The following is a 27,461-nucleotide window of genomic DNA, read 5'->3' on the forward strand; positions in this document are numbered from 1 at the left end:
AGAATCTTCACTCAAACTCAATATTTGAAGACAAATTGTATTTAAATTACTTGGGTAAATCACCCCTATACCCAAACAAGCAAACAAGAAGATCTCATGGGTCAAACAGCATCTCTGAGAGGAAAGGATCTGTCAACATTTTGAGTTGAAATTCTGCATCAGGACTGAGAGTGGAGAGGCAAGACAGCCAGAGTAAAGGGGTGATGGGGAGTGGCGATAAAGGACTCTGAGGTGACTGATGGACTTAGGATGGGTGTAAGATGATAGGCAGTTAGTGCTAGTTAGGAGACAGGAGGGGTACTGGAGGTGAGATACATTGGCAGGTCGATTACAGATGGATGCAGCGAGGAGACAGAAGGAAAGGAAGTGAAAAACAGAGAGCATGGTAGGAGGCAGGAGTGTGAAGGAAGGAGATATTGCTTTTAAGCTCCTTTTCAGATTGAATTGGGTTAGGGTTAAGAAATATCTTCACACTGCTGATGGAATATTTGAAAAAAATAGAAAAAAACATTTCAGTTTTCAGACATAGTTAGTGAAACATGATAGTAGATGAGAATGTTGTGTGGAAGATGGAATGGACTGCTGACAGCAGCTGTACAATGCTGATGGAAGTTAAAATCTGAATTTGTTTCTGGTTGGAATGACTTTGGCCCAAAGGACATTTTTCGCTGGTGTTAGCTAATATTTTTATTAAGTTGTCATTAGCTTATTACATAGTTCTATTGAGTATTGAAGGGAATTGCCAGTACATATGAAATTCTTAAAATCTGCTTGTGTTCATTATTGTCAGACTGTACACCAGTGTCATCATCTACAGATGCACCATAAACAGTATCACACACCGGGCATAGCTGTTTGTCTCATGTGACTTTATATTTTCATTACAGATATCAGTACCGTAACATCACTGACACCGAATACCACAGGTACAGTCAATTTGTTCTTTCACAGTGTCAGTAATATTAGAAACATGATACAGAAATTGTTATTCAGAAACATGAGGACTGTTCACGTGATTTATTGTTATCCCTGTACAGGCTGTGGGCACGGCTTTAGGGGTCAGTATTTATTGCCCATCTCTATAATGAAAGGAAGAACCAGGGCTATTAGTTCTCAATGTTCATAGTAAATTTATTATCAAATTAGATGCATGTCACCATATACTACCCTGGGATTCATTCTCTAGCAGGCATTTACAGTAAATACAAAGAAACATGATAGAATCAATGTAAAACCACACACGAGACAGACCAAACAAAGTGCAGATATACCAAACACGACAAATTGTGCAAATACAGATACAAAAGAAGAAAAAAGAGTAAATAAAATAATAATAATAATAATAAATAAGCAATAAATATCGAGAAGCTGCGATGAAGAGTCACTGAAAGTGAGTCCATGGGTGATTGCATTATTAAGTTGAGTAAAGTTCTAATGTGTCTGTGAGGGGTCTTTGAAACGTGCAGTTCCCTGAATAGGTTCAGTACCCTCCTCCCTTCAAATAGGCTTGTTTGAAATATATGTACCTAATTCTACCATGATTCTATAATAATCATGAATCAACTTTATGGCCTTAAAAATGGTTCCATAATCATATTTCCCTTATTCTCACCTATCTCCTGTACAAGATACAATGCTTCCATGAACCCTTGTTGCTGATTGAGCTGCCATAGGTATCAATTTCACTTAGTTACACAATCAAAACTATTCCGATTTTTGAACCCTCCATTTCCTTTCTTCCCATTACTCAAAGATTGTTAGATTTTCCAATATTTCAATTAATTGGACACAAAGAACCGATTCATCATTCGGGTGTTTGACTCCTCGGCCCCGAGTAAGGAGGCTGTTCATGAAAAGTTATTTATAACGTTGGGAGAACTGGCATTAAGATTCAAGCTTGTTACTCTCAGAATTCAGTTCACCCCATGGAAGATCTTTTAAAAACAAAAGAATGTATATCACTGTTTATATATATCAAATTGATTCATTGCTGATTAGGATAGGACTTGAATTCAATGGAGGGACATGAAAACTTCTATAAAATGCTTAAACCATTCTTCTTTCTCCACCATACTCTTAAATAGTACCCCAATATCATAATCATAAAATTTCCAACCTGATCCAATAAGAAATTGTAATGAATCCATGAACCCAGATTGCTGAATGACTCACTCTTGGATGTATCACAGTTTTACTTCTTCAAATCTAAAGTTTTCAATACCCTAAAATGGCTGTTGATATTCCTCTTAAACTTACACAGGAGATTAGATTGTCCAGTCATGCCTGGGTTTTTAGGTAATGGTACCTTGTAACTTTCAGATAAAGTTCGGTCATACCAATACCATAACCTCTGTGTTTTCTCTTAAGTGCATTTTCCTTAGCTGTGTGATATAATCAGTAAAATGAAAAATATCACAAATGTATATTTCATGTTCCTTCTCTGAAATACTGTACACTCTGTCTCAGTTACTGGTATCTTCAAAGTAAAGCTGTTTACAAAGCATTAGCTGAGGTATTTTGCAGAAGGGCAGTGAGTCTGGGTGTTGGGCAGAAAGTATGGTGATGAGTTAACATCTTAAAAAATACTTTCAGATACAAAACCTTCAAAAAATACCCCTGCACTATACTCCATTGAGAAAAGGAATAACAGAAAGAATGCAAAGGCATTTGTTCGTGAAACCTTGTACAGTATTTCCATTTTAGAGAGCAATACCACTGGTGTGACAAATGTTCAAGTGAATACCACAGCTACTGTAATTTTGTTCCATGAAAATATTGATAATAATTAGATATTGGTTCATTATGAAAAATGAAGACTGCTGTGGTTATTTATTTTTTTGTTTGTAAACAAACAAATGCTGACCCCAGCATTCACTGTCCAATAATGCGTCTAATAAAGTGCAAGTGAAAAACAAGTTCAGCCCACTGTACCTCTGAGGTAGTTACCCAGTCAGTATTAACACCACCTTCTCTTTGCAGAGAGTGTGCATAGATCTGTTTTTCAGCAGTACACCCAATTCCCTTTTGCTGACAAAAATTAAAACAGCTTTTATAACTAATCAGTTGCTTTTACAAAAATGACAAACTCTTCATTGCCGAAGATTTCTTTGCCTCAGTTTCTTCATTGCTGCAGAACAAATTATGCATAGCACATGTATATAGGTTGTGGACAAAAAAAAAAAAAATGCCCTGGATCAACACCTTCAGGATCATTCCTTTGAATCTGCCCTGTTCTAGGGAGATAAGGTTCTCCAGACACCCATGTTTCTGAAGACAGTCATCCTTTGTACCATTGAGGCAACTGTCTCTACTATCCAGTCTATTGTGGTACAATTAGTGATACAAGATGATAGAATAGAATGTTGTATGGACGGTGGGTTGGATTGGTGATAGGAGCTGAACAGCACTAATGAAGGTTAAAATCTGAATTTGTTTCTGGTTGGAATGACTTTGGCCCAAAGGACATTTTTCGCTGGTGTTAGCTAATATTTTTATTATGATATCACCAGGTTATTACTTAGTTCCATTGAGTATTGAAGACAATTACAGTTCCTATGAAATTCTTAAAAACTACTTGTATTCATTATTCTCAGACTGTACACCAGTGTCATAGTCTACAGATGCACCATAAACTGTATCACACACCGGGCATAGCTGTTTGACTCATCTGACTTTATATTTTCATTACAGATATCAGTACAGTAACATCACTGACACTGAATACCACAGGTACAGTCAATTTGTTCTTTCACAATATCAGTGATATTAGAAACATGATACAGAAATTGTTATTCAGAAACATGAGGACTGTTCATGTGATTTATTGTTATCCCTGTACAGGCTGTGGGCATGGCTTTGGGGCCAGTATTTATTGTGCATCTCTATAATGCAAGGAAGAACCGGGCTATTTCTTCTCAAAGTTCAAAGTAAATTTATTATCAAAGTACATGAATGTCCCCATATATTACCCTGGGATTCATTCTCTTGCGAGAATTCACAGTAAAGACTAAGAAACAGGGTAGACTCACTGTATTGGTAATGGCAGTCCCCCGGAATTTGAATTTGAGACAGACTGACCCATTAATTTAGAAGTGGGGGGTGGGGTAGCTGGCAGAGGGTTGTCATCAGAAGTAAATCCTCATTCCAACAGGTACAGGAGCCTCAGAACTCACACCACTAGGTTCAGGAATAGTTATTACCCCTCAACCATCAGGCTTTTGAACTAAAAGGGATAACTTCTTTCAACATCACCTCTCTCATCACTAAATTTTCCCAACACCTATGGGCTCACTTTCAAGTACACGTTCTTCTCATATTCTTAATATTTATTGCTTAACTATTTATTATTATTGTTTCCTTCCTTTTGCATTTGTACAGGTTGTTGTCTTTTGCCCACGAGCTGAATGCCCAAGTTGGTGTGATTTTTCATTAGGATTTTTATTAGTTATTATTCTGCTTTGGATTTATTGAGTATGTCCACAGTGTTATATCTGTAGAAATGTTAGAAAAATAATAACATAGAGAATACAGAATTGTTTCATATATAATCTTGTACTTTCATTTTAGTGACCAGAATATCTGTTGGGATTTTACTTCAAACAAATACCATAGGCGCTGTAAATTTATTCCATGAAAATATTAATAATATTAGAATTCTGTTGAATTCTCTCATCACTAATAAAGTTGGGAACTGTTGATATGATTTATTCTTACCTGTCTATATGTAGTGATTATCACGGTTGGGGCCAGAAATTTTGCTCATCTCTAACAACTTCAGAATAATTGACAGAAGAAGACTATTTGTTCCATCCTGCCTATTAAGGCTGTTGGAAATCTTTACCCAAAGCAGAAGGTGTTTTGAAGAAGATGGAATGGGTTCTTGATGGGAACCAAATGATTTTGATTAATTCAGGTGTCTGGGTGGTGGGCAGAAGGTATGTTGATGAGCCTGGGGTGAATTTGGGTGGCAACTGAATAACCACAATCAGCATTGCAATCCTTGTATGTTTCTGTTTGAACTTAATTCTGAGAAATAGATATGTTAACTAATATGATTTAGGCAAAGACGTGTAAAGAGATTGGCGGTGGGGAATGAATTCTCAATATCTGTTACCATCTTAAACAATAACTTTCTGGTGCAAAGCATATCCCTATGCTATACTGTCAAGCAAAGGAAAAAGGCAGAGAAAGGAAAGGTAGATGTTTCATGAAACCTTTTATTTCCATTTCAGTGAACAGTACCACTGGTGTGACATCTGTTCCAATGACTACAACAGGTATGGGCATTCTGTTTCTTGAAGATATTAATAATTAGACACTGTATCGTTAAGAATGATGAATCCTGCTGTGGTTATTTGTTCTTTTGCTGATATACAGATTTGGACCCAGTATTTACTGCCTAAAAATGCATCTAATAAAGGGCAAACAAAAAGCATGTTTTAGTTCATGGTACCACTGAAATAGTTACCCTCTCAGTATCATAACATCTTCCTGTTTCCGAGTTCGTATATTGTACATCTGTTTTTCAGGGATTTATCCAATTTCATTTTACTGACATAGATTCAAACAGCTTCTATAACTTTTCAAGTTGTTCTTACAAAAAAAAGCTTAGAATTAATTACAAAAAACATATTTTTGCCTAAATTTCTGAAAGCTTCAGAACAAGTTATTTACGATGCATATAAATTGTTGTCTTGGTTGTAGACAAAAAAAAATTGCCTTGGGTCAACCCCTTCATGTACATTCTATTGAATCTGCCCTGTTGCAGGGCAATGAGATACTCCAGACAGGCAGTCATCTTTATACCATTCAGGCAACTGCCTCTGCTATCCTGTCTATTATGGTCTCCAAGTTCTTTAGAGAAAGTATTTAATTAACTGTACAAAAGTACACCAGAAGAAGTATTTCCAGCACAAAGTAAACTCTTAGTATTGTTTATAAGAGAAGCACAAGGGACTGCAGATGCTGAAACCTTGGCAAGAAACGAGAAGAACTCATGGGTCCAGCAGCATCTGTGGAAGGAAAGGACCTGTCAACATTTTGGGTTGAAATTCTGAATCAGGGGTGAGAGTAGAGAGACAAGACAGCCAGTGTAAAGGGGAGAATGGGAGTGACAAATAGGATTCTGGGGTGACTGCTGGAATGAGGAGGGGTGCAAGATGTTGGGCATTTTGTGCCAGTCGGGTAAGCGGAGGGCTGCTGGAGTTGAGAGACATTGGCAGGTGAATTATTGATGGAGGCAGACAATGACAGAGAATGAGAAGAAACGTGAGAGGTAAGTTGTGTGAAAAAAGGAGCACTGCTTTTAAGATCCTTCTCACATTACATTGCATGAGGGTTAAGACTGCAAATGTAAATTTTTGAAAAAAAATTAGGAAAAAATTGTTTCTGTTTCTAGTCATAGTTAAAGCACAAGATAATAGAATAGAATGTTCAGTGGGTTCAGTAGGTACATTTAATGCCAGAGAAATGTATACAATATCCATCCTGAAATTCTGTTTCTTTGCAAACATCCACGAAAATAGAGGACTGCCCAAAGGAATGAATGATAATTAAATGTTAGAACCCCAAAGCTCCCTCCCAGCTCCCCCTCCCATGCACAGTAGCAGCAAGACAACGATCCTCCCTCCCCCACCAGCAGAAAACCATCAGCACCCTCCACTGAGCACTGAAGCCTGCAGCAAGCATCAATAAAGACACAGACTTACAGTATCCCAAAGGCTACTCATTCACCTGGTAATTCAACATACCACAGACTCTCTCTCTCTCACCCTAATAAGGGAAAAAGAGGTGTCCCCTTTTCACAGCGAGAAAGGAGACATAATAAACAACTCACTGATTTATGGCGTTAAAAGTCTGTTGCGTCACTTTTTCCGAGCTCTGCTCCCAGAGAATCAGCCCTGGAAAGGCTCAAGTCTCTGAACACACAGCAGCTAACCCGTTGCTCCCGATGTTCTGTGTTCTCCCGCGACACCTCAGTCAGGGGCACCAGCCTTGAATCAGCCCATCTTTAGAGCCACGAAAATCTGGCACACTGAAGGCACGCTGCTCTTCCAAGCCGTGTCCTTGGCATATTGAAAAGTGACTAGTTGTGAGGCCCTGAGAGTGGGTCCCACTCCCGCAAAGAACCAAAGTCAGCGAGTAACTCCAGGTCTTCAAAATGAAGAAAAGAGATATCAAGGATAGAAATAGAGCTGCTTCCGAAGATGCAAGCAAAGGAGTCGCCGTTTAGTGTCATCTGAACTTTTCTGCGCCCTCCAGTTGTGTAGGAGATGGGGTGGACTCGTGACAGGAGCTGAACAACACCAACGATTGTTTCTATTTGAAATTACTTTTGCCAAAGGACATTTTTCACGTGTGTTAATTAACATTTTATTAAGTTGACACTAGTTATTACTTAGTTCCATTGAGTATTGAAGGGAATTGCCAGTACCTATGAAATTCTTTAAATCTACTTCTATTCATTATTCTCAGACTGTACACCAGTGTCATAATCTACGGATGCACCATAAACAGTATCACACACCGGGCATAGCTGTTTGTCAGTATCAGTAATATTAGAAACATGATGCAGAAGTAGTAATTCAGAAGCATGAGGAGTGTTTACGTGATTTATTTTTATCCCTGTACAGGCTGTGGGCACGGCTTTGAGGCCAGTATTTATTGCCCATCTCTATAATGAAAGGAAGGACCAAGGCTATTTGTTCTGAAAGTTCAAAGTAAATTTATTAAAGTACATGTATGTCCCCATATACTACACTGAGATTCATTCTCTTGTGGGCCTTTATAGTAAATACAAAGAAGCACAATAGAATCAATGAAAAACCACACACAAGATGGCAACCAATGTGGAAAATATGGAAAAAAACAAAAACTGTGCAGGTACAGATACAGAAAAAATCAAAAAGGAAATATAAATAAATAAATAAATAGTCAATAAATATCAAGAACATGAGATGAAGAGCACTTGAAAGTGAGTCCATGGTTGATTAATTTAAGTGAAGTTCTATTGTGTCTTTTGGGTCTCTTTGAAATAATTCCCTGAATTGGTCCGGTAATCTCCTCCCATCAAATACCTTTGTGTGTATCTATTATTATTATGAAGGATAATCATAAAACAGATTCTGTATCTTAAAAATGGCTGGATAATCATATATTTTCCTCATTCTGACCTGTCTCCTTAATAAGTTCCAATTTATCCATGAACCCTGATTGCTGATTGTACTGCTACACCAATCAATTTCACTTAGTTACGTAATCAAAACGATTCAGATTTTTGAAACATTTCCTTCTTTCTCCTTACTCCAAGATTATTAGATTCTCCAGATATTTAACAGAACTGGACACATTGACCCATTGCACCATTTTGGAATTTCTATTTCCTCTGTAAGGATTTAATTTCAGCATCAGAATCAGAAACATTTTATTGCCAATGTGTGAAACATACCAGAATTGATTGTGGTTCGGTGCCAAACATAAAACATAGGACAATATCATAATAGACAACACAATAGCAGCCAGCAATTTACAAGACAATAGTGCAACAGCCATGAACAATCACCAATTAGCACAAACGTTAATAGTCAAACTTGATTGAATACCAACATATGGACAAAACAATTATCAACTGAACAAGGAAAGCAGGAAAGACCATTGTTCGGGGACAGTTAAGGTTAGGGTTTTACACCTGAGTGAGTTTTGTTGAGCAGCTGGATAGTGACAGGAAAGAAGCTTCAGAGATGATGTGTAGTCCTGCTGGTGATGGACTTGTGGCATCTCCCTGATGGTAATTTGCTGAATTGGTTACTGCAAGGGCGGGTGGAGTCTGAGGTAATTTGCTCTTCTCTGCTGTGTGAACCACTCACTGCAAACTGGGCTTGGAGAAGGAGAAAGGGCGGAAAACCAAATGGTGATAGAGGTGATCGCAACACTCTCAATGATGGCTGAGTAAAATTTCATCAGGCTATGCCCGGAGATGTTATGTTTCCTAAGCTGGCATAGGAAGAACAATCCTAGTGATGAAAGTAACATGCTTATTCCACCTCAATGTACTGGTAATGGTAGTCCCCAGAAATTTGAATTATTTGATCGCAGACACACTCTGACCATTAATTTCCAAGGGACGCAGCAGGTAGAGGTTTGACAGCAGAATTCAGTCCTCATTTTCCTGCCTCAGGACTCACACACCATGTTGAGAGAGAGTTATTACCCCCCCCCCCCCACCCCACCCCCACCCAGCCATCAGGATCTTGAACCAAAGCAGTTCAAAACTGTGTGGACAACCAGGCACATTCTCTCCATGACCTACTGAATAGGCAGCGGAGCACCCTTCGAACATTCATTCAGCTCCGCTGTCGCAAAGATCGTTACAGAAAATCTTTCCTTCCAAATGCAATAAGCACATACAACAGTTCATCTCTGTGCAACAGGAGAACACACATCATAGTACAATAGTCTCTGCTTTATTATTTCATGCATTATTATTACACATTATTGCACAATGGTAAAATTATTATTCTGTATATTATTATTCTACACTTTATTATTAGTTTATTAATAATAATAATTATTATTGCTATGTGTGTTTTTAAATCTTGCTGCTGTAACAAAATAATTTCCCACTCAGGATCAATAAAGTACCTATTATTATTATTAACCTCTTTTAACTTCACTTGCTCCATCATTGAATTACTGAAATGTTCCCACAACCTATAGAATCACTATCAAGAAATTCATCTGATGTTCCTGCTATTTTTTGCTTATTTATATTATTATTATTATTATTATTATTATTATTAATATTATTATTATTATTATTATTATTATTATTATTATTTCATTCTTTTTGTATTTTCATGGCTTATTGTCTTTTGGACACTGGTGCAAGTTGGTGCAGTCTTTATTTGATTCTATTATAGTTACTATTCTATTATGGATTTATTGAGAATGCCCAAAAGAAAATTAATCTCAGGGTTGTATATAGTGGTATGTATCTTGATAATAAATTTACTTCAATCTTTCTAAACTTTGATAGTATTAAGCTTTCTAAGGAGTTAAGATTCCTTCCTAATGAGTGGCTTCCATTATTTTACACAAGTAGACCAGTTAAGATCAAAACTGTAAATTTGAGAATTGTGAGCTTTCTGAAAATTTTGAGTGAAAATAGTTTCCAGAATCATAATCAGTTAGGTTTAAAACCACTGGCCTATGTTGTGAAATTTGTTGTTTTGCAGCAGCAGTACATTGCTTGTAGATCGTGTTTGAACTGTGCCTAGCCACACAGATATGGGTGCAGAGAGAGTAGAGCTGTGGGCTAAGCATACACATTGTGTTGCACAAGTTTTGATTGTCATTGAGGAGGAGATTTTATTTCTGATCTCCATGGACCATGATCCCCTAATGAAGGAAGTCAAAGATCCAGTTGGAGCGTGAACTCCAGAGGCACAGGTTTAGAAGCTTATTGATTAGTATTGACGGAAAGATGGCATATTGAGGGTAAGATGGTCTTCTGAGGATATGATAGCCTTGGAAGCTGAGCAATAATCAATAATCAGCACCTTGAGGAAAATATTACTGTTGTCCAGTAGTCCAAGGCCATGTGGAGATCCAGTGATATTGCATCTGCTGTAGACCTATTATTGTGGTAGACAAATTGCAGTGGGTGCAGAGCCTTGATTAGGCAGGAGTTAAGATGAAATTCCTTTTGCTTTCTCTCTTTTACCATGACATATTGTCTCAAAACGAGAAGATATGTTTTCCAACTGACCTGCCTTTGGAAGAAATACCCATCTAATCCTTCATAACTTCGAGTGCCTCTGTGAAACCTTCTCTCAATTGCTTCCAGCTTTCAAGAAGTTTTGTGAATGGCAGAATAGCAGTATTTTGGTGCCAGCAACCCTTGTTCAATTCCTCTGCTGTTTGTAAGGAGTTTGTACATTCTCCCTGTGACCACCTGGGCTTCCTCTTGGTTCTCTGGTTTCCTCCCAAATTTCAAAGGCTATATCTGCGTAGGTTAAATGGTCACAAACAAGAGAAACTCTGCAGATGCTGGAAATCCGAGCAGCACACACAAAATGCTGGAGGAACTCAGCAGGCCAGGCGGCATCTAAGGACAGAAGTACAGTTGGCATTTCAGGTTGAAACCCTTTGGCAGGTTAATTGGTCACATGGGTGTAATTGGGCTGCTTGAGCCCATTGGGACAGAAACAGCTATTGCTGTGCTGCGTCTCGAAATAACAAATAAAGTAGTTTCTACAGTCACCCCGTTTATTTACTAAAGTCAATTATTAGGGTAGCTTACTCCTGCACACAACCCGAGGACTTGACGTCTTTCCTATTGAATTGTTCTACAGAAAGTGCATAGGTACTCCAGCTGAGATGTAAACAGTTTTCAAGAACATTTCTAAATTACCTACAGCTTTACTTTATCTCTGCTGTGGAAATTAGGCAAAACCTCCAATATCGAACAGAATGTTTGAGGTGGCAGATCTGGAAAGTTGTGAGATATAATCACCTCAGATTAGTTCTTAAACTGCAAATCCCTTGATTTGAGTTGAAAAGTTGGTAAAACATAAAATTTGCCTGGTTGCCTGGTTGATTTGAGTTGAAAAGTTGGTAAAACATAAAACTTGCCTGGTTGTCAAGTGCTGGAGTAAATTGTGAGGTCTTATTAAGCTAATTCAATATTTAATGTTTTATGTTATAATCATTTCATGGTCTTTTTGATAATCTTTTGTTCTGGACACTGGAATGCAGCAGTATAATGTCTGGTGGTTATTTGTCTGATCTGAAATGTTATGATTTCCTTAACAGAGAACAGCACTGTCAATGCAACCTTAATTCCAGGTATGGAAAACCTGTTTTTTGGAAACTTAGTACTAGCAAACAATTACTTTAATTATGCTGTTAAACTGGAGAATGGTTATGCTATTAATCACAAAACAAAGGGCAGGCCTCTTCTGCTTTTAACTGTGAGTGGGCTCCTTGAAATAGTTATCCAGTTAGCCCATGCCCTTTTAAAAGGCATGCCAATGAACACAGCTCAAATGTTTCAGACTGACTTATCTAAATTCTTCCCACGTTTCACAGCCTGAACTCGTTTGGTTTCTTCTGGCATTCCCACCATTTAGCTCTTTTATGGGAAAACTTCAGGAAGAGCAAATCATTCAAGAATAAATTATGTCATTAAATCCTGGATGGAATTCTAACAATCTCCTGATGCGGAGTTATTGTGCACTCTATATGTTGAAGTGTAGTATCAGACTTCCCAGAAGCTTTCCAAAAATTAGGTCCTGAGCTCTAATAATACAAAATTCATTTGTACTGTAGTAGAGTTTCTGGTGAAACTGCACCAAGTGATATTATATTGTGAAAAGAACAGTTCTGTTTTCATTTCAAATGCCTTTAATGCACCTCTAAATAACACAAGTATCACTCTTCTCTTTCCAGCTGTCGGCTCAACTGTTGAACTGAACGTTACAGGTATAGAAAATGTGTACAATTTTGGTACTACTGATGTTTTCTCATACAACACAGATTTAAGTGAACAATAACTGTTAGCTTTACTAGAGGTGCTCCCACCACATGCATGACTGAATGAATGTACATAGTTACAAGTTGTGAAGGAAGAGTTTGCAAATATATCAATCTTCATTGATGGAATTTTTGAGAGTCTTATAATTTATTTATTTTTAAGGCTAACCAATGCCTGGGATCAGGAACAGGAGGGTGCTGGTGTACATCGTTGACTGTCTGTGGACGGCAGGAAATTGTACCAGTTTTCCCCTTAAATATACTCCTTTTGACAGAGTGGTGAAGAACAGCTCCAACACAACATACGAGTTTGCTGATGACACCACTTTTTAGGGCTGCATCAAAGCAGGTGATGAATCAGCATACAGGAGGGAGATTGAAAATTTGGCTGAGTGGTGTAATAATAACAACCATTCACTCAATGTCAGTAAGGCCAAGGAACTGATTGTAGACTTCAGGAGAGGAAAACCAAAGGTTCATAGGCCAGTAATCATCGGAGGATCGGAAGTGGAGAGAGTCAGTAACTTTAAATTCCTGGGTGTCATTATCTCGGAGGATCTGTCCCAGGTCCAAAGTATGAATAAGATTCTGAAGGAAGCATGACAGCTCCTCTACTTCCTCAGGAGTCTGCAGAGGGTCGGCATGTCACCAAAAACCTCGGCAGACTTTTATAGATGTGTGGCAGAAAGTGTGCTGACTGGCTGCATTTTGGCTCATTATGGGAACACCAATACCCTTGAAAATCCCTCAAAAGGTAATTGTTTCAGCCCAGTACATCAAGGGTGAACCCCTCCCAACCACTGGGCACATCTGCATGAAACGTTGTCATAGGAAAGCAGCTTCCGTCATCAAAGATCCTCATCCTTCGGAATGAGAAGTGACCTGATAGAGATAGATGAGAGGCATTGATGGTGTGGATAGTCAGAGGCTTTTTCCCAGGGCTGAAATGGCTAGCACTGGAGGGTACAGGTTTAAGGTGCTTGGAAGTAGGTATAGAGGAGATGTCAGAGGTAAGTTTTTTATGCAGAGAGTGGTTGAGTGCATGGAAAGGGCTGCTGGTGATAGTGGTGGAGGCGGATATGATAGGGTCTTTTAAGAGACTCCTGGACAGGTAATGGAGCTCAGAAAAATAAAGGGCTATTGGTAACCCCAGGTAATTTCGAAGGTCAGAACATGTTCGGCACAGCTTTGTGGGCCGAAGGGCCTGTATTGTGCTGTAGGTTTTCTATGTTTCTGTCATCCAGGCCATGCCCGTTTCTCACTGCTGTCATTCCAGGCAGAAGGTACAAGAGCCTCAGGACACACACCACCAGCTTCAAGAACAGATACTACCCCTCAACCATCAGACTCTTGAACAAAAGGGGAATAACTACACTCATTTAAAGACTCTTTCATCTTGTTATTTCATCCTCATTATCTATTGCTTTATTTATTATCTGCATTTGCACAAGTTTGTTTACAGTTTACAGTTCTTGATGTTTGTTGTTTACAGTTACTGTTCTATAGATTTGTTAAGTCTGCTTGCAGGTAAAGAGGACTGCAGGTTGTATGTGGTGTCATGTATGTTCTCTGTTAATAAAATTTACTTTGAACTTTGAAGAGAGTTGGCCTATCACCAGTGACTAAAAAAATTAGAATGGTATTTGTTAGAGTATGGAAGAATGAGAGGTGCTCATACTGAAGTATATAACAGTGTGAGGGAGTATGACAGGGTAAATGTATTGAAATGATATTTACTGATAGGAGCAACATCATTATAAAATCAGAGTATGGTCATTTAAAACTGAGGTCCATGGGAACAATTCTTGCAAAGTGGTGAATCTCTACAGTTTTCTTTGCTGAAGGGCTAAGGAAGGTAGATTGTTGAAGCTATTTAAGGAGGAAGTAGATAAATGTTTGAAAGATCAGAGAATTGAGGGCTTTGGAACAGAAGAGAAGTTCAGGCATAGGGCACATCTGGTTTGAAGGTCTGAGTGGTCTTTCCCAGCTCCTGTTCTAAATAACTTGTGAAGACTGTTTCCAGTTCTACCTTCTTCAACTAAATGGTGATTGTATTTGAATAGTTTGGGAAACAACATTTTATTAGCCTTCAATGAAAACGCTGTGGGATATCCTTTCCTAATCTTAGTCTCCTTTTAATTTCAGAGAGTCCACCAACTACGCTAGTGACCTTGAACTTCACGGACTTGGCTGCATTTCTGTCTGATTTGGACAAAATTTTGCAAATGGAAGCTATAGATGCAGGCATTGCAAGTCAAATCATTGGCATGATAAGCACCCTCCTCAATGCCTCCTCTACTGTTCTTACTTCATTTTCCAAAAGGTAACATAGAGTGGCAACAACAACTCATCTGTTTTTAATAGGGAACATTTTTCATTGCATTTTATAACATCAGCACTGTGCCACCAAATTATAGACAGATGACCAATAATGTATTCATAGTGTCGATGTGTTAATTAATCACTTATCAGAAGATAGGAAAGGCGAAGAGGTTTAGCGATCAAGTACTGTATTTTGGAAGCTAAAGGCAAATAAAAAGAGATATTCAGGAGACTAGAATTGGGCGAATGCAAAAAGTTTGGAGGGTTATCGAGTTGGAGGTGGTCACAAAGATAAAAAGAGGCATGGAGTTGACCACATTAGGAGAAAACTATTTTATATGGCAAGTAGGTCTTCAACGTTTAAGGGGAAGTGTAAGGTGCTGGAGAAACCCTGGAGATGCCAAGAAAGTGAGGTCAAATTTAACAGCAGGGCTTAATTATAGTTTTGATATTCATGTCACAACCAGCTAGTAGCCAGATTGAGAAGACAGCCAGACACCAGATGGAAATGCTTCCAACACAAGCAGATTAACTGCAATTGTAGCCAGTTCAAGATTCAGTGGTACTGAGAGCTGCGAGAGTGGACGAGAGTGATGGGAGTGGAAGATCAATGTGTGACAGAGAGATTGTGCAACACCTGCTTCAAAGGCTATTGGGAAGAATTACCAATCCTGGCCACAGGTCATGCTGAAGAATCAAATCAGTAAATCCAAATAGTTATCAATAGTTATGGATTTTCAAAATTCAAAAATTGGTGACCTACCTGCTTCTCAGAGTGCAGCTTAAAAATTCTCAAGGAGCTTGGCAAAATCGAGGATAAAGTAGCCCACTAAACTGGTTATCCAACCGGCAGCCGAGATATTCCTTCCCTCCAATGTACGAGGGGTGATTGATAAGTCTGTGGCCTAAGGTAAAGGAGTCAATTTTAGAAAACCTAGCACGTTTATTTTTCAACATAGTCCCCTCCTACATTTTATGCTCCAGCGGTCGTGGAACATACGGATCTTGGACCTCCAGAGAGTGTCCACAGATGAGTGATTGATAAGTTTGTGGCCTAAGGTAGAAGGAGATGAGTTATACAGCTCTCGTTACATGCACTTGCAGGTCAACTCTTTGAGTGATTATGCAGAAAGTTTGAAGTTAATACTGTAACTCATCTCCTTCTACCACAAACTTATCAATCACCCCCGCTGTGGACACTTTCTGGAGGTCCAAGATCCATATGCTCCACGACCGCTGGACTAAGTGCGTAAATGTACGAGGGGACTATGTTTAAAAATAAATGTGCTAGGTTTTCTAAAATTGACTCCTTCTACCTTAGGCCACAAACTTATCAATCACTCCTTGTAGGTGCCATAGGCTGCAGCATTTTCCGTCCGTATATTGCACTGCAGTCATCTTCAAGGCTACTCTGACTGTATCTTCCAATTATACATTCTACCACCAAGACAAACATTGGTGGCATATGTACATGACACCACCACCTGCCCGTTCCCCTCTGCATCGCACTGGCTGCTCACTTTTGGAAATATATTGCGAGCCTTTCATCATCTCTGGGTCTGCATTCTCCAACTCCCTGCCTGACAGCACGGTGGGGGTACCTTCACCAGAAAGATGGCAATGGTTCAAAGTGATGTCCCACCACCACCTCAACGAGAATTGGGGATGGACACAAACATCCTAGTCTTTGCCAATGACACACAAAATGAATTAAAAATTGGTCTCTTGTCCTCTTCCTGTTAAAACTTGGTCCAGGTATGTGCTAAACAATGAATAACTCTAATAGAATAGCTGTACTGTGAGTGGCTATCCGTCCACAAGCTACCTAAAAATGTACGTATTTTCCCGAGTGAGATACTTGATAATTCTGATGCAGAATTTGTAAATTGTGTAATATTGGAGAAGTGAAATTTGAAGTGCAAGGTTTACAGAGTGAAACGATGAATATTTATTGACAATGACAAGATGAGCTCAACAAGAAAGGAGAGTGAACACTGTGTAGAATGAGCTGCCAGAGGAAGTGGTTGAGACAAGTACATTGATAATATTTAAAAACTAGATGGTATTTCGGGAGAAGTTGACGTGCATTTCATTCCGACTAAGCGTTGTACATTGTCTTTTGCCTCTTTTGGCCAGACGTGCAGTCCTTCTTAGGTGGAGAGAGGCTGCCCCACCCACTCATGCTCAATGGCTCAGAGACATTATGTCCTGCTTAGACCTTGAAAAGATTCATTATTCACTTCTTAATTCGGACATAAAATTCCAAAAGCAGTGGAGACTTCTTCTTAAATTTTCCATTATATTAAGGGTGCATCCCTCCCTGTTTTACTTTTGCATTTAAATCCCTTACTTCCAGTTTCTTACGGTTAGGATTTATGATTTTTTTTGATGTGTAAACATATTATAGATTAGGTAGTAGGCAATATACCTTCTTTTTATAAATACAGCTCTGTGGTGAATAAGTTCTGATGAACTTTTTTATATATCGTAAGGTTGGCTTGGAGTTGGGTAGTGGGAGGGTGGGGTGGTAACTAACTTTATACGATTTTACTATGGGTTCTTAACTGTTATGAACTGTACTTTTGATATGTTTGTTTTGAACTGTATAAACCTCTTTTTTTACTGTTTTTGTTTTGTTGCATTGTAGAAACTCATAAAAATTTAATAAAAAAAACTAGATGGAGAGATACATGGATAGTAAATGTTTAGAAACAGTATGAAAAAAATTCAAGCAATTGGTTCTATTTTGGATAGGGATCTTGGTTGGCATAGATGATTTGGGCCAAAAGAATAAATTCCATGCACTGACTCCATGACCTAATATTATTCCTCAAGCTGTTTTTAATTTAAAAATGCAGACAAGATTGCAAAATTGTAATTAGTGAAAAAAGGAGAATAATGAAGATATTTCATCGTGCAGAAGGCTGAATACCTTTGAGATTTTCAGCCCATTTTGCTATCCATTTCACTATTTCTATTTGTCTTTAGACGCAGTAAGAGTAGGTAAATAGATCTGTAAAATCATTGAACCATTTATTTGATTTGATCACATAAATTTCCACCTCTTTCTTTCTCCTGCTTTTTTGCACATGTAACTTCCTGCCAGCTGCTAACATAGATTGTTCTTCTCTTAGACTAATACAAAGTGTTGACACAATTGGCCTGAAGCTGAGTTTCACAACTGAATCAATAAACATCACCTCGTCTTCTTTGGCTCTGGCGGTATCCAAGATCAACGCCACAGGCTTCAACGGAGCAGACTTCAGCATCAGTGATGTCACCAACCTGCAGGTACCATGGCCGCAAAATTTCCACCTCATTTAGAAATGTCTGAAGCCAAAAAGTGGTCAGAGTTGTTCTTGGAGTTTAATAGTGAGAAAATTTAATGATAAATAAAAGATGTCTGTGATCGTGCTAAATTAAGAAATCTGAAATTTGCTGTTTCGAGTGCCCAATCCTCGCAAAAATTCAAAGAGCAGTCTCTTGTTATCCAACTCTTTATGGTCTGTGTAATTATTGGTTTGATGCTTCAGGTTTCTCTGGATGAAGCAGCCCCTGCAGAAACATTTGCAGCAATTAAACTTCCACCTTCTCTGCTGAGCAACTTGACATCGGAGAATCAGGAGCAAGCGTCAAGAGTACAATTCACCTTCTACGAAAAACCAACACTCTTCCAGGTAGAAGTCTAACTGCTCTTTTTGCTTATCTTTGCCTTTGAATGACTACAATGATCAGAAAAGAAGTTTGAAACTTCACACAAATGCTGCGGGTAGAAGTGAGGAAATGGACTTTCTTATTTGTTTATTTATTTATTGGGCTATACAGAGCACAGTCGGCTCCTCTAGCCCTCTGAGCTATGCTGCTCCAGCAACCCCACCAGCCCGATTAACCTTAACCTAACCAAGGGACAACTTACAATGACCAATTAACCTACCTAAGAATGTGCTGTCTTTGGACTGTGGGAGGGAACCGGAGCACTGGCGAAAACCCATGCATTCCACAGGGAGACATACAGAGGCTCCTTACAGAATGGTGCCGGAATCAAACTCCAAGCTCTGGAACTCCCTAAGCTCTAATAGTGTCATGCTAACCTCTACGCTACAATGGAGCCCAGTCTTAGTGGCCTAGAACTTCCTGGATATTTGCTCTGTTGGGACAACATATATACGCATTGTGTTTATTTTAAACTGTAAAATTGCCTGAAAATTATGGCATAGGTCATTATTTATGCTTTGCCAAAACTTCCTGGAATCTGATAACCCATGCCATATTTGAAAGCGTTCAAAATTAATTATTAAATTCGATCAATAATAGATTGCCAGTTTCCTTGCCAGCTTTTAGGCTAGTGGTTAAGTAAGGATCAAGTAACTAATTGTTTCTAGATTTACAATTCTTTTTTTTTAACAATTATGCTCCATGTTATCAGGATCCCAGCCTGAAGAAAAATTACTGCTTGAACAGTTACATCATCGCATCCAGTGTTGCCAATCTTAGCATTGTTAATCTGACAGATCCAGTCCGAATCACATTCAGGAATATTGAGCCCACGAAGGTATTACCAAAATCTATGATCGTTCTTTGATACACACCATTGCTATCCACTCAGTTTCCTGTCAGAAGTAGTTGGGAAATTTCTGTGTATATAATAGAAAATATGATATAAGAATCGTATTGAGAAAGTTTATTTTAGGTCAGAATTGTAATGCCACAAAAGTTTCAAGACACATTTTTATCTTGCATTATTCTTGGGCAAGTGAAAGTCAATAAATAAACTTCTAAATAAAACAAATCATAAACACAAGAGATTCTGCAGATGTTGGAAATCCAGAGCAACACACACAAAATGCTGGAGGGTCTTAGCAGGTCAGGCAGCATCTAAGGAAAGGAATAAACAATCGACGTTTCAGGCCGAGACCCTTCCTCAAGACTGCAAACGAAGGGGAAGATGCCAGAATAAAAAGGAGAAGGAGGACAAGTTGTAAGGTGATAGGTGAAGCCAAATGGGTAGAGGAAGGGGGATGAAGAACAAAGCTGGGAGGTGATAGATGCAAAAGGCAAATGGCTGGAGAAGAAGGAACCTGATAGGATAACAGAGTGGATTATGGGAGAAAGGGAAGGAGGAAAGGCATCGGGGTAGGGGGGTGATAGGCATGTGAGGAGAAGCAGGAAGAGGCCAGAGTGAGCAATAGGGGAAGGAGGGGGGAGAAAAAGGTACCCAAAGGAGAAATCAATGTTCATGCCATCAGGTTGGAGGCTACCTAGATGGAATGTGAGGTGTTGCTCCTCTACCCAGACAGTGGCCTTATTGTGGCAGAAGAGGAGGCTGTGCATTGATATGTTGGAGCAGGAATGGGGATAGGATTAAAATAATTGGCCGTGGGAAATTCTGCTTTTTGCAGATGGTGTGAAGTTGCTTGAAAATTTCTTATTGAAATTAATAATTGAAGAAAAGAGGGTGTGCTTTCTGTAGGGAGTCAAGACAGCCAAAATGTTTTTGATGAAACTACAGCAGCCAGTTTGTGTACAGCAGGCTTCTAAAGTAACAATGAGACTATCTTTTTAGTGACACTGATAAAGGAATAAATATTGACCTGGTGACATCAGGAAAGAGGGCCTCAGTTAAGTATTTCATTTCAAAGACAACAGTCTCAGCAGCAGAATGGTACCTCAGCATCCTATTCAGACTTGCTTTGATTTTTAAACTTCCATGGGACTTACACCCACAATCTTCAGACTGAACTATAACACGTACTTTAATAGGCAGATGCTAGGTCTAATATCAGAAAGTTTGAGGAAAATTTTGTTTTTCATGCAAATCAATTGCATGGGACTTGGTTCCGGGTATTTATTAAAAGAAAATTAAATAAGTTGATCACATTTGAACAATCTTTGTAAAAATCTTGTTATGTTAAAGATGGTTAATTCTGTATAAGTCATACCCATCTTTCTTTTGTACAAAAATTGATACATATCTGCATTGTGTTCTTCAATTGCAGAATGATTTTAAGGTACAGTGTGTGTTCTGGGACTTCAGTAAAAACAGTAAGTACTCCTTGCCAAATTTAAACAACCCAAAAAAATCCACCTGTCCAGTATTTCTTCCCTATGTGCAGCAGTAAATACTTGCATACATTAACTTTTCACTCTCATTATTCTGCCTAGTTCTATAATTTACCAAGCTTTTTCTGCATCCTTTAATACAATCCACCCTCTCAGTTTCATCTTTGGAGTGGGTGCAATGGTGTTTGCTTTTTGCATGCCGGAATTTAATTTCAGAATGTTACAGTGCCTTCCTATGCTTGCAGGTGGTAGAGGCGGATGGAATTCAGATGGTTGCAGAACAGTACCGAAAAATTCTAATGAGACATTCTGTGAATGTGACCATCTCACGCACTTCGGCGTCTTGCTGGTAGGTGAACAAATGGAAAGACTTCCTGACCAAAACTCAACCCTTGTTAAATTTGATTAAAGTACCTGCAATTTTCTAAGCGCAATGATTAAGAAAGTAAATAAAATGTTAGATATAATCTAGCTTAATGCTAAATGTATTGGCATCAAATAAGAATATCTTACTACTATAATTATCTTTAGAAAGACCTTTCGTGACCTCAACACTTTTGAACTTTGCACCCAATGAAATTTAAAACTATAATAATTCTACAAGATGTTTACTTTATAGTATTTAAATACTTTATATAGTATTTATATAAATACTTTATAGCAAGCAATTACTTTATAGCAAGCAATTACAAAAAAAATTGGTAATAACCAGTGTTTACTCATAACTTTGATGCCTAGACTAATTTAACATGTGGTTTGAGGGTAATTAACAAAAAGAGCCAAGAAAATTTGCCCAGTAAATGTTCAAACTCATAATGTTGAAACTGATCATATATTGGAGTGCTGGAGAGGAAGAGTTTGGGAAAGTCTTGGAGTGGAGCATTAGTTTTACATTAGGCATTTTACTAATAGCAGGAAATCATTTGACAGAGTTGTGACAGAGTGGCAGTCTTATAAAGAGTCTGAGAGTTCATGGTTTCGAAACCGTAGAGTCACCTGTGGATAAAATGACAGAAAATTACTGACACAGGAGGAGGCCATTTCAGCCATCATATCCATGTAGTTGTTAAAGATCTATCCAGACTAATCTGCCTCCCAGCACCGGATCTATTGCCCTTTATAGATCTATAGCTCATGGCTCTTCAAATACACATCGCGGTGCAGTTTACATACAATGAGGGTTCCTGTCTCTATCACCCCCTTCAATAGTAAATTCTACACCACTACCAGACTCAAGGTGCAAGTTCTTTTCCTCATTGATGCTGTTAAATCTAATTATCACAAAAGACATCTACAGATAACAAATATGTGAAACTATTTAAAAGAAGTTGATGGATACTGCTCTGAGTGAATGAAGAGGCTTCGTATTTAATTGCAATAACTCTTACCAAGATGGACCAAAGCTCCATGCTATGTAACTTAGTTTTCTGTTGTTTCCGCAGGTTATTTCCAGAGACAAAATTGATGAACAGAACAACCGGATCCTTACTTTCATTACATATATTGGTTGCGGACTTTCCTCAGTTCTGTTGGCTGTAACCCTGGTTACCTATCTCGCCTTTGAGTGAGTCTCTAGTTTTCCTCATATACTTTCTAATACTCCCAACACTGGGTGATTTTCTCTGCAAACCAGTGAAATTACAATATGTTCCACTTCTAAGATAAATCATTCATCCAAACTGTTTTTTTTTAATGTAACATGCCCAGCACTCCACTACACACTGAAGATGAGTATAACTCAATGTGCCACGTACATCTCAGTCTTAGAAGGTGTAAATTCCCCCTCCCTGCCTTTCGGGTCTTAAGAAGTTTGGCACTTACAGGGAGTGCAATATGGTCATTTTCAAACAAGAGCCATTCGAATTGCATTAAAGTTACCAATTGTAACTTTAGTCATTAAGGTTACAATTAAGGATATGATTATAACCTTAACTCTATATTACTGCCTAGCCCTAGTAAATCTTTATCTCAATGTTCATCCGTTTACCTTTGCCTTAAAAATACTCAAAATACTCTGCTCCCAGTGTCCAGTGGGTTGGAGAATTCCAAAGATTCTTCAAACCCTGGAGAAAAAAAGATCACGTCATCTCTACCTTAAATGGATATCTCCCTATTTTGATGCTTTATTTTAGTTCTTGAACACTGACTGTTCATACAGTAGATGTTTAAAAACTGATAACTGGACAAACCCATATGTTTCTATTCAAAAAAGAACAACCCCAAAGGCTTGGATAACATTCGCTGCATAATCTAATTAGCAGGCCCATTTCTGTTTGTGGTATGTCACAATGCACAAATCGGCTGTTGTTTTTGTCACATCCACTAGGGGGCCAGCACACCAAAAACACTGCCTTCTGTTGTGACAAGGTCGTGAATGTCTTTATATAAGAACATGAAAGATAAGTGCACAAGAAGCCAGTTTGTCCACTATGCTAATCTCCTCAACACTTTCCTGCTTTAAATCTGATCTCACTCATGAATATGCTGAGTCTTTTTACACTCTTGAGGATGGAATTTCAAACAGCTCTGAGTGAAGAAATCTTTCTCAATTTCTTTGCATTGCAGTCCTGAATTGCAGACATCTCACTCTGAAACTGTGATCCCCCCCCCCCAAGATCTAGATACGTATTTACCCTGTCAAGCCCTGTAAGAGTTTTGCAGATCATCTCTCACATTTAACTTTAGAGAATAAGAATGAAACTGTTTAATTTCTCTCATTGGATAGACCCTCCAACTCAGGAATCAGTCTTGTAACTTGAATTGCTACAGTGCAATGGGCTAATTGCTGGCTGATGGATTAATGTAACGGGTTGGAATAGACAAGATAGCCTGAGTAGATTACTTCTGTGCTGTACAATTCTAGGATTCCTTGAACCTAACCTTCTCAGCACTCTTTCAATTCCAAGTAACTCCTTGGAGTTATGTTGTCAAAGCAGCTGACATGGACCACCAACACCTCAATGCTTGTAAAAAAGGCACAACAAAGACTCTTCTTCCTTAGAAAGCTGAAACAGGCCAAACTCCCACAAAAGCTGTTGCTTAACTTCTACTGAAGCACAATTGAAACCACCCTGACCAACAGCACCACAGTGTGGTATGCTAGCTGCACAGCCGCTGAGCGACAAGACCTGCATCGTATGGTGAAGGCAGCCCAGCGAACTGTCAGGATGGAGCTCCCAGGACTGGACACCATCCATTCCAGCAGACTCAGGAGGAATGCAATCAGAATAACCAGAGACACCACACACCCCGGCCACTCCCTGTTTGACCCGCTTCCTTCCAGCAAAAGGTTCAGGACACTAAAAACCAGAACAAATAGACTGAGGAACAGCTTCTACCCCAGAGCTGTGGCCTCCATCACACCACTCCCACAGAACAATGACTGAAACCGTGAGCACCCACAAGGACTCAAATACTTGCACTAATGACACTTTGTGCATTACTGTGATATTCTGGTGCTGCTGTGACTTATTTTCTGCTACTTATCTATTTAATACTGTTTTTCTATTACTGTCTTGTTTTTATCTACCTCTCTGTTTGATTGCCTGAGAGGAAGCCAAACAAAGTTTCATTGTACCTATGTATAATGACAATAAAGATCATTCAATTCAATTCAATTCAATTCAAGTATCTCCTTCCTGTAGCAGAAACACCAGACCTATTAAACATATTCACAATATTTCAGTTGCAGTTTTACCAAGACCCTCTGCAAAAGAAGCGAGTCATCTCTATCTTGTATTCAAGTCCTTGGTCACTAAGAGTCCACATACCACTTGTCTTCAATCAACTTGACTTTATACTCTCCCCCTCTCTTAAACTTCAATGTAGTAACTCTTTATTCATAGGGACATATTCTTAGCATGGAGTAAGTCATGGATTGCTTAGTAATGTAGACCATTGGTACTATTCAAGCAACCTATACTGCAATCTTGTCTTGGGTTTATGGACTTTGAGGTGATTCTCCTGATCCCATGTTTGTTTACATTCACTATCCAAACACAGCTAAATATGAAGACCTTTAGTGCATGATAATAAAACAGGACTATCCCCTCATGCTTCACACTACTTGCTAGTGAGGAAGAAAAGAAAGGAAACAAGATTCAGGTTAAGGTTTCAGGCTGGTGTTGGAGATAATTATTCTCTGATACAACCAACATTGTACAAAATGTTTTTGGCAAACCTCCTCATGCTAAAAATGTCATTAGCTAATCTATTCTTAATCTTGATTAATGAGGCATTTGACATATTTAGAACTTGCATAGTAGAAAAGAGATGTCTGTTTTAAAACACGCATCCCCTCCTACATAGAAAGTCCATCTATTTTTATGAGGATTTATGACACTGACAAAAATAAAGGTTTGGATCAATATATCAAGGCTATTTTGTATTTGAATTGCTCAAGTTAATTGGCTTTGGAATGGCAAGATAATTTTTTTCATTGTTTGGATTCAGTATAAACACAACCAGTAGAAAGGTTCTTTAGTATCACTCTGGTTCAGAAACTAGACTTTTATCTTGAATGTTCTTCTTCCCACCTCAGATGCCCCTATATTCTCCATGCCCTTCTCCTCATTTAAGATGTTAGTTATAAGCTAATCCATTGATTAACGTGATTATCTGTTTCCTTATGTGATTTAACTGGAATATTTTACTATGTTAAAGACATTCCACATATGCCACTTGTACTTTTTTTTAACAATGCCAAGTTATTAATGGTCACAGGGCTTGGAGTACGGGTCCTCCTTCAGCTGCTGGGTGTGGACCTGTAGCGGAAAAAGCTCTTATAAATGGATTTCACAGATTGAGGTCTGATCTAAGACAGTCACTTGTTATCCATTCTGATACAAATTAACTTACAATGCCTAACTCCTCACTTTTCAACAATACTTGTCCTGAGTGAGCATCTATGAGTGCTCAGTATTTATTGATATCCAGAATTTATTCACATTCCTGTTAGGAGTTTATGGTTATGAGAAGCAAACATAGAGTAGAGAGCTGGTATCTTTTTTCACAGGGCAGAAATGTCTGCTACCAGGGGGCATTTAAAGTGAGTGGGAGTAAGTTCAAAGATGAGCAGAACAAGTTTTTCTTACATTGTTGGTTCATGATTGGTAGTGGAGGCAAATATGATAGCGGTGTTGAAAATGTTCTTACATCAGCACATGAATATACCGAGAATGGAGAGATATGGACATTATGTAGGCAGAAAAAATTAGATTAGTTAGGCATGTAATTAGTGGGTCATAAGGCCTGTTCCTGTTTTTGTGCTGTTAAGACCATAAGCACATAATTAAAGCAGAATTAAACCACTTGGCCAATTGAGTCTGCTCCATCATGGCTGATTTATCATCCCTCTCAACCCTATTCTCCTGCCTTTTCCCAATAACCTTCGATGATAGGATTTGTTCTATGTTCTGTTATTTGTTCTAAATGCTGGTTCCTACTCAGCTTCATAAATTTCCATTCACTTGTTTCATGACTGGGTCTCAGGAAGCACAGGAAACCTGTGTATGTCATGTAAAATTGAAATCTCGTAAGAACATAAAACTTTAAGAACCAGCAAAAGAATAAGTTAAAGAGAAACTTTAAAAAGTTTAAAGAGAAACTTTAAGAATGGTCTACTCAGCCATTCAAGCCTGTTTCGCCATTCGCCAACATAGCTGATCCTACAATGGTCTCGACACTATTATCTCCCCCTCTCTTTCCCTAAATGTTAGAACCAGTGAGCTGCCCCTCCAAAGTAAAATACAGGGTAGTCTTCAGGTTGCGTAGGTGTTCCTAAGAACTGCCCATAAGCTGATTCCTAAGTGTCAGAAAAATTAATTTTCAATAGTAATCTATGTCATATCATTCTACGCATACTTGGTATAATCAATGAAAATTAGAGCATTGGACAGGTAATTTGGTCCGTGATGTTTTGCCGATCTTAATGCCCATTTTAACTAAATGTAATCCTCCTGTGTATCACCCATATCTCTCCAGTCCCTTCATATTCATGTCTATCTTAAAGCCTCTTAAACTCCTCCAAACTGCCTTCTTCCACTACTATGTCTGATAACCCATCCCAAGCAACAACCATTCTCTCTGTAAAAAATCTTGCCTCTCACATCAACTTTAAAATTCCCCTGTAACCTTAAAAGCATGCCCTCTGGTCTTTGACATTTCTCCTCTGGGAGGATTCCAACTGGCTACACTATCTGTACCTCTAATAATTTTAAAAACTTCAGTCAAGTCTCCTCTTAGCCTCTGATACTCGAGAGGGAACAACCCAAGTTGGTTCACTGTCTCCTTATAGCTAACGGTTAGCTTTTGTTTGTCTCATATACATCAACACATATAGTGAAATGTCAACAACCACTGCGACCTGAGGGTGTCCCAGAAGTGTCACCATGCTTCCGATGCCAACGTAACATGAAACGTGGGAAGAAAACTGGAGTAGCTAGAGGAAACCCACATGGTCATGGGGAGAAGATACAGGCTCCTTACAGATAGCAATAGAAATTGAAACTCAACTACTGACTGCTGGCACTTCAAATGTTGAGCTAACT

At 38.6% G+C, this 27,461-nt stretch overlaps 1 protein-coding gene across 1 annotated transcript in view; it reads left to right on the forward strand.

Moving 5' to 3' along the window:
• LOC140727897 (uncharacterized) overlaps nucleotides 1-27,461 on the forward strand; it is a 193,654-nt gene that overhangs the window by 145,804 nt on the left and 20,389 nt on the right. Inside the window, exons 44-55 of the mRNA XM_073045834.1 lie at nucleotides 888-926; nucleotides 3,691-3,729; nucleotides 5,232-5,276; nucleotides 11,812-11,844; nucleotides 12,448-12,480; nucleotides 14,677-14,854; nucleotides 17,988-18,144; nucleotides 18,387-18,530; nucleotides 19,280-19,405; nucleotides 20,850-20,895; nucleotides 21,159-21,262; nucleotides 22,356-22,477. Of these exons, the coding sequence (XP_072901935.1) occupies nucleotides 888-926; nucleotides 3,691-3,729; nucleotides 5,232-5,276; nucleotides 11,812-11,844; nucleotides 12,448-12,480; nucleotides 14,677-14,854; nucleotides 17,988-18,144; nucleotides 18,387-18,530; nucleotides 19,280-19,405; nucleotides 20,850-20,895; nucleotides 21,159-21,262; nucleotides 22,356-22,477 (1,066 nt within the window). The remainder of the gene's footprint in view (nucleotides 1-887; nucleotides 927-3,690; nucleotides 3,730-5,231; nucleotides 5,277-11,811; nucleotides 11,845-12,447; nucleotides 12,481-14,676; nucleotides 14,855-17,987; nucleotides 18,145-18,386; nucleotides 18,531-19,279; nucleotides 19,406-20,849; nucleotides 20,896-21,158; nucleotides 21,263-22,355; nucleotides 22,478-27,461) is intronic.

Source organism: Hemitrygon akajei, chromosome 5 (genome assembly GCF_048418815.1).
Source record: "Hemitrygon akajei chromosome 5, sHemAka1.3, whole genome shotgun sequence".
In the NCBI taxonomy this organism is placed as follows: domain Eukaryota; kingdom Metazoa; phylum Chordata; class Chondrichthyes; order Myliobatiformes; family Dasyatidae; genus Hemitrygon; species Hemitrygon akajei.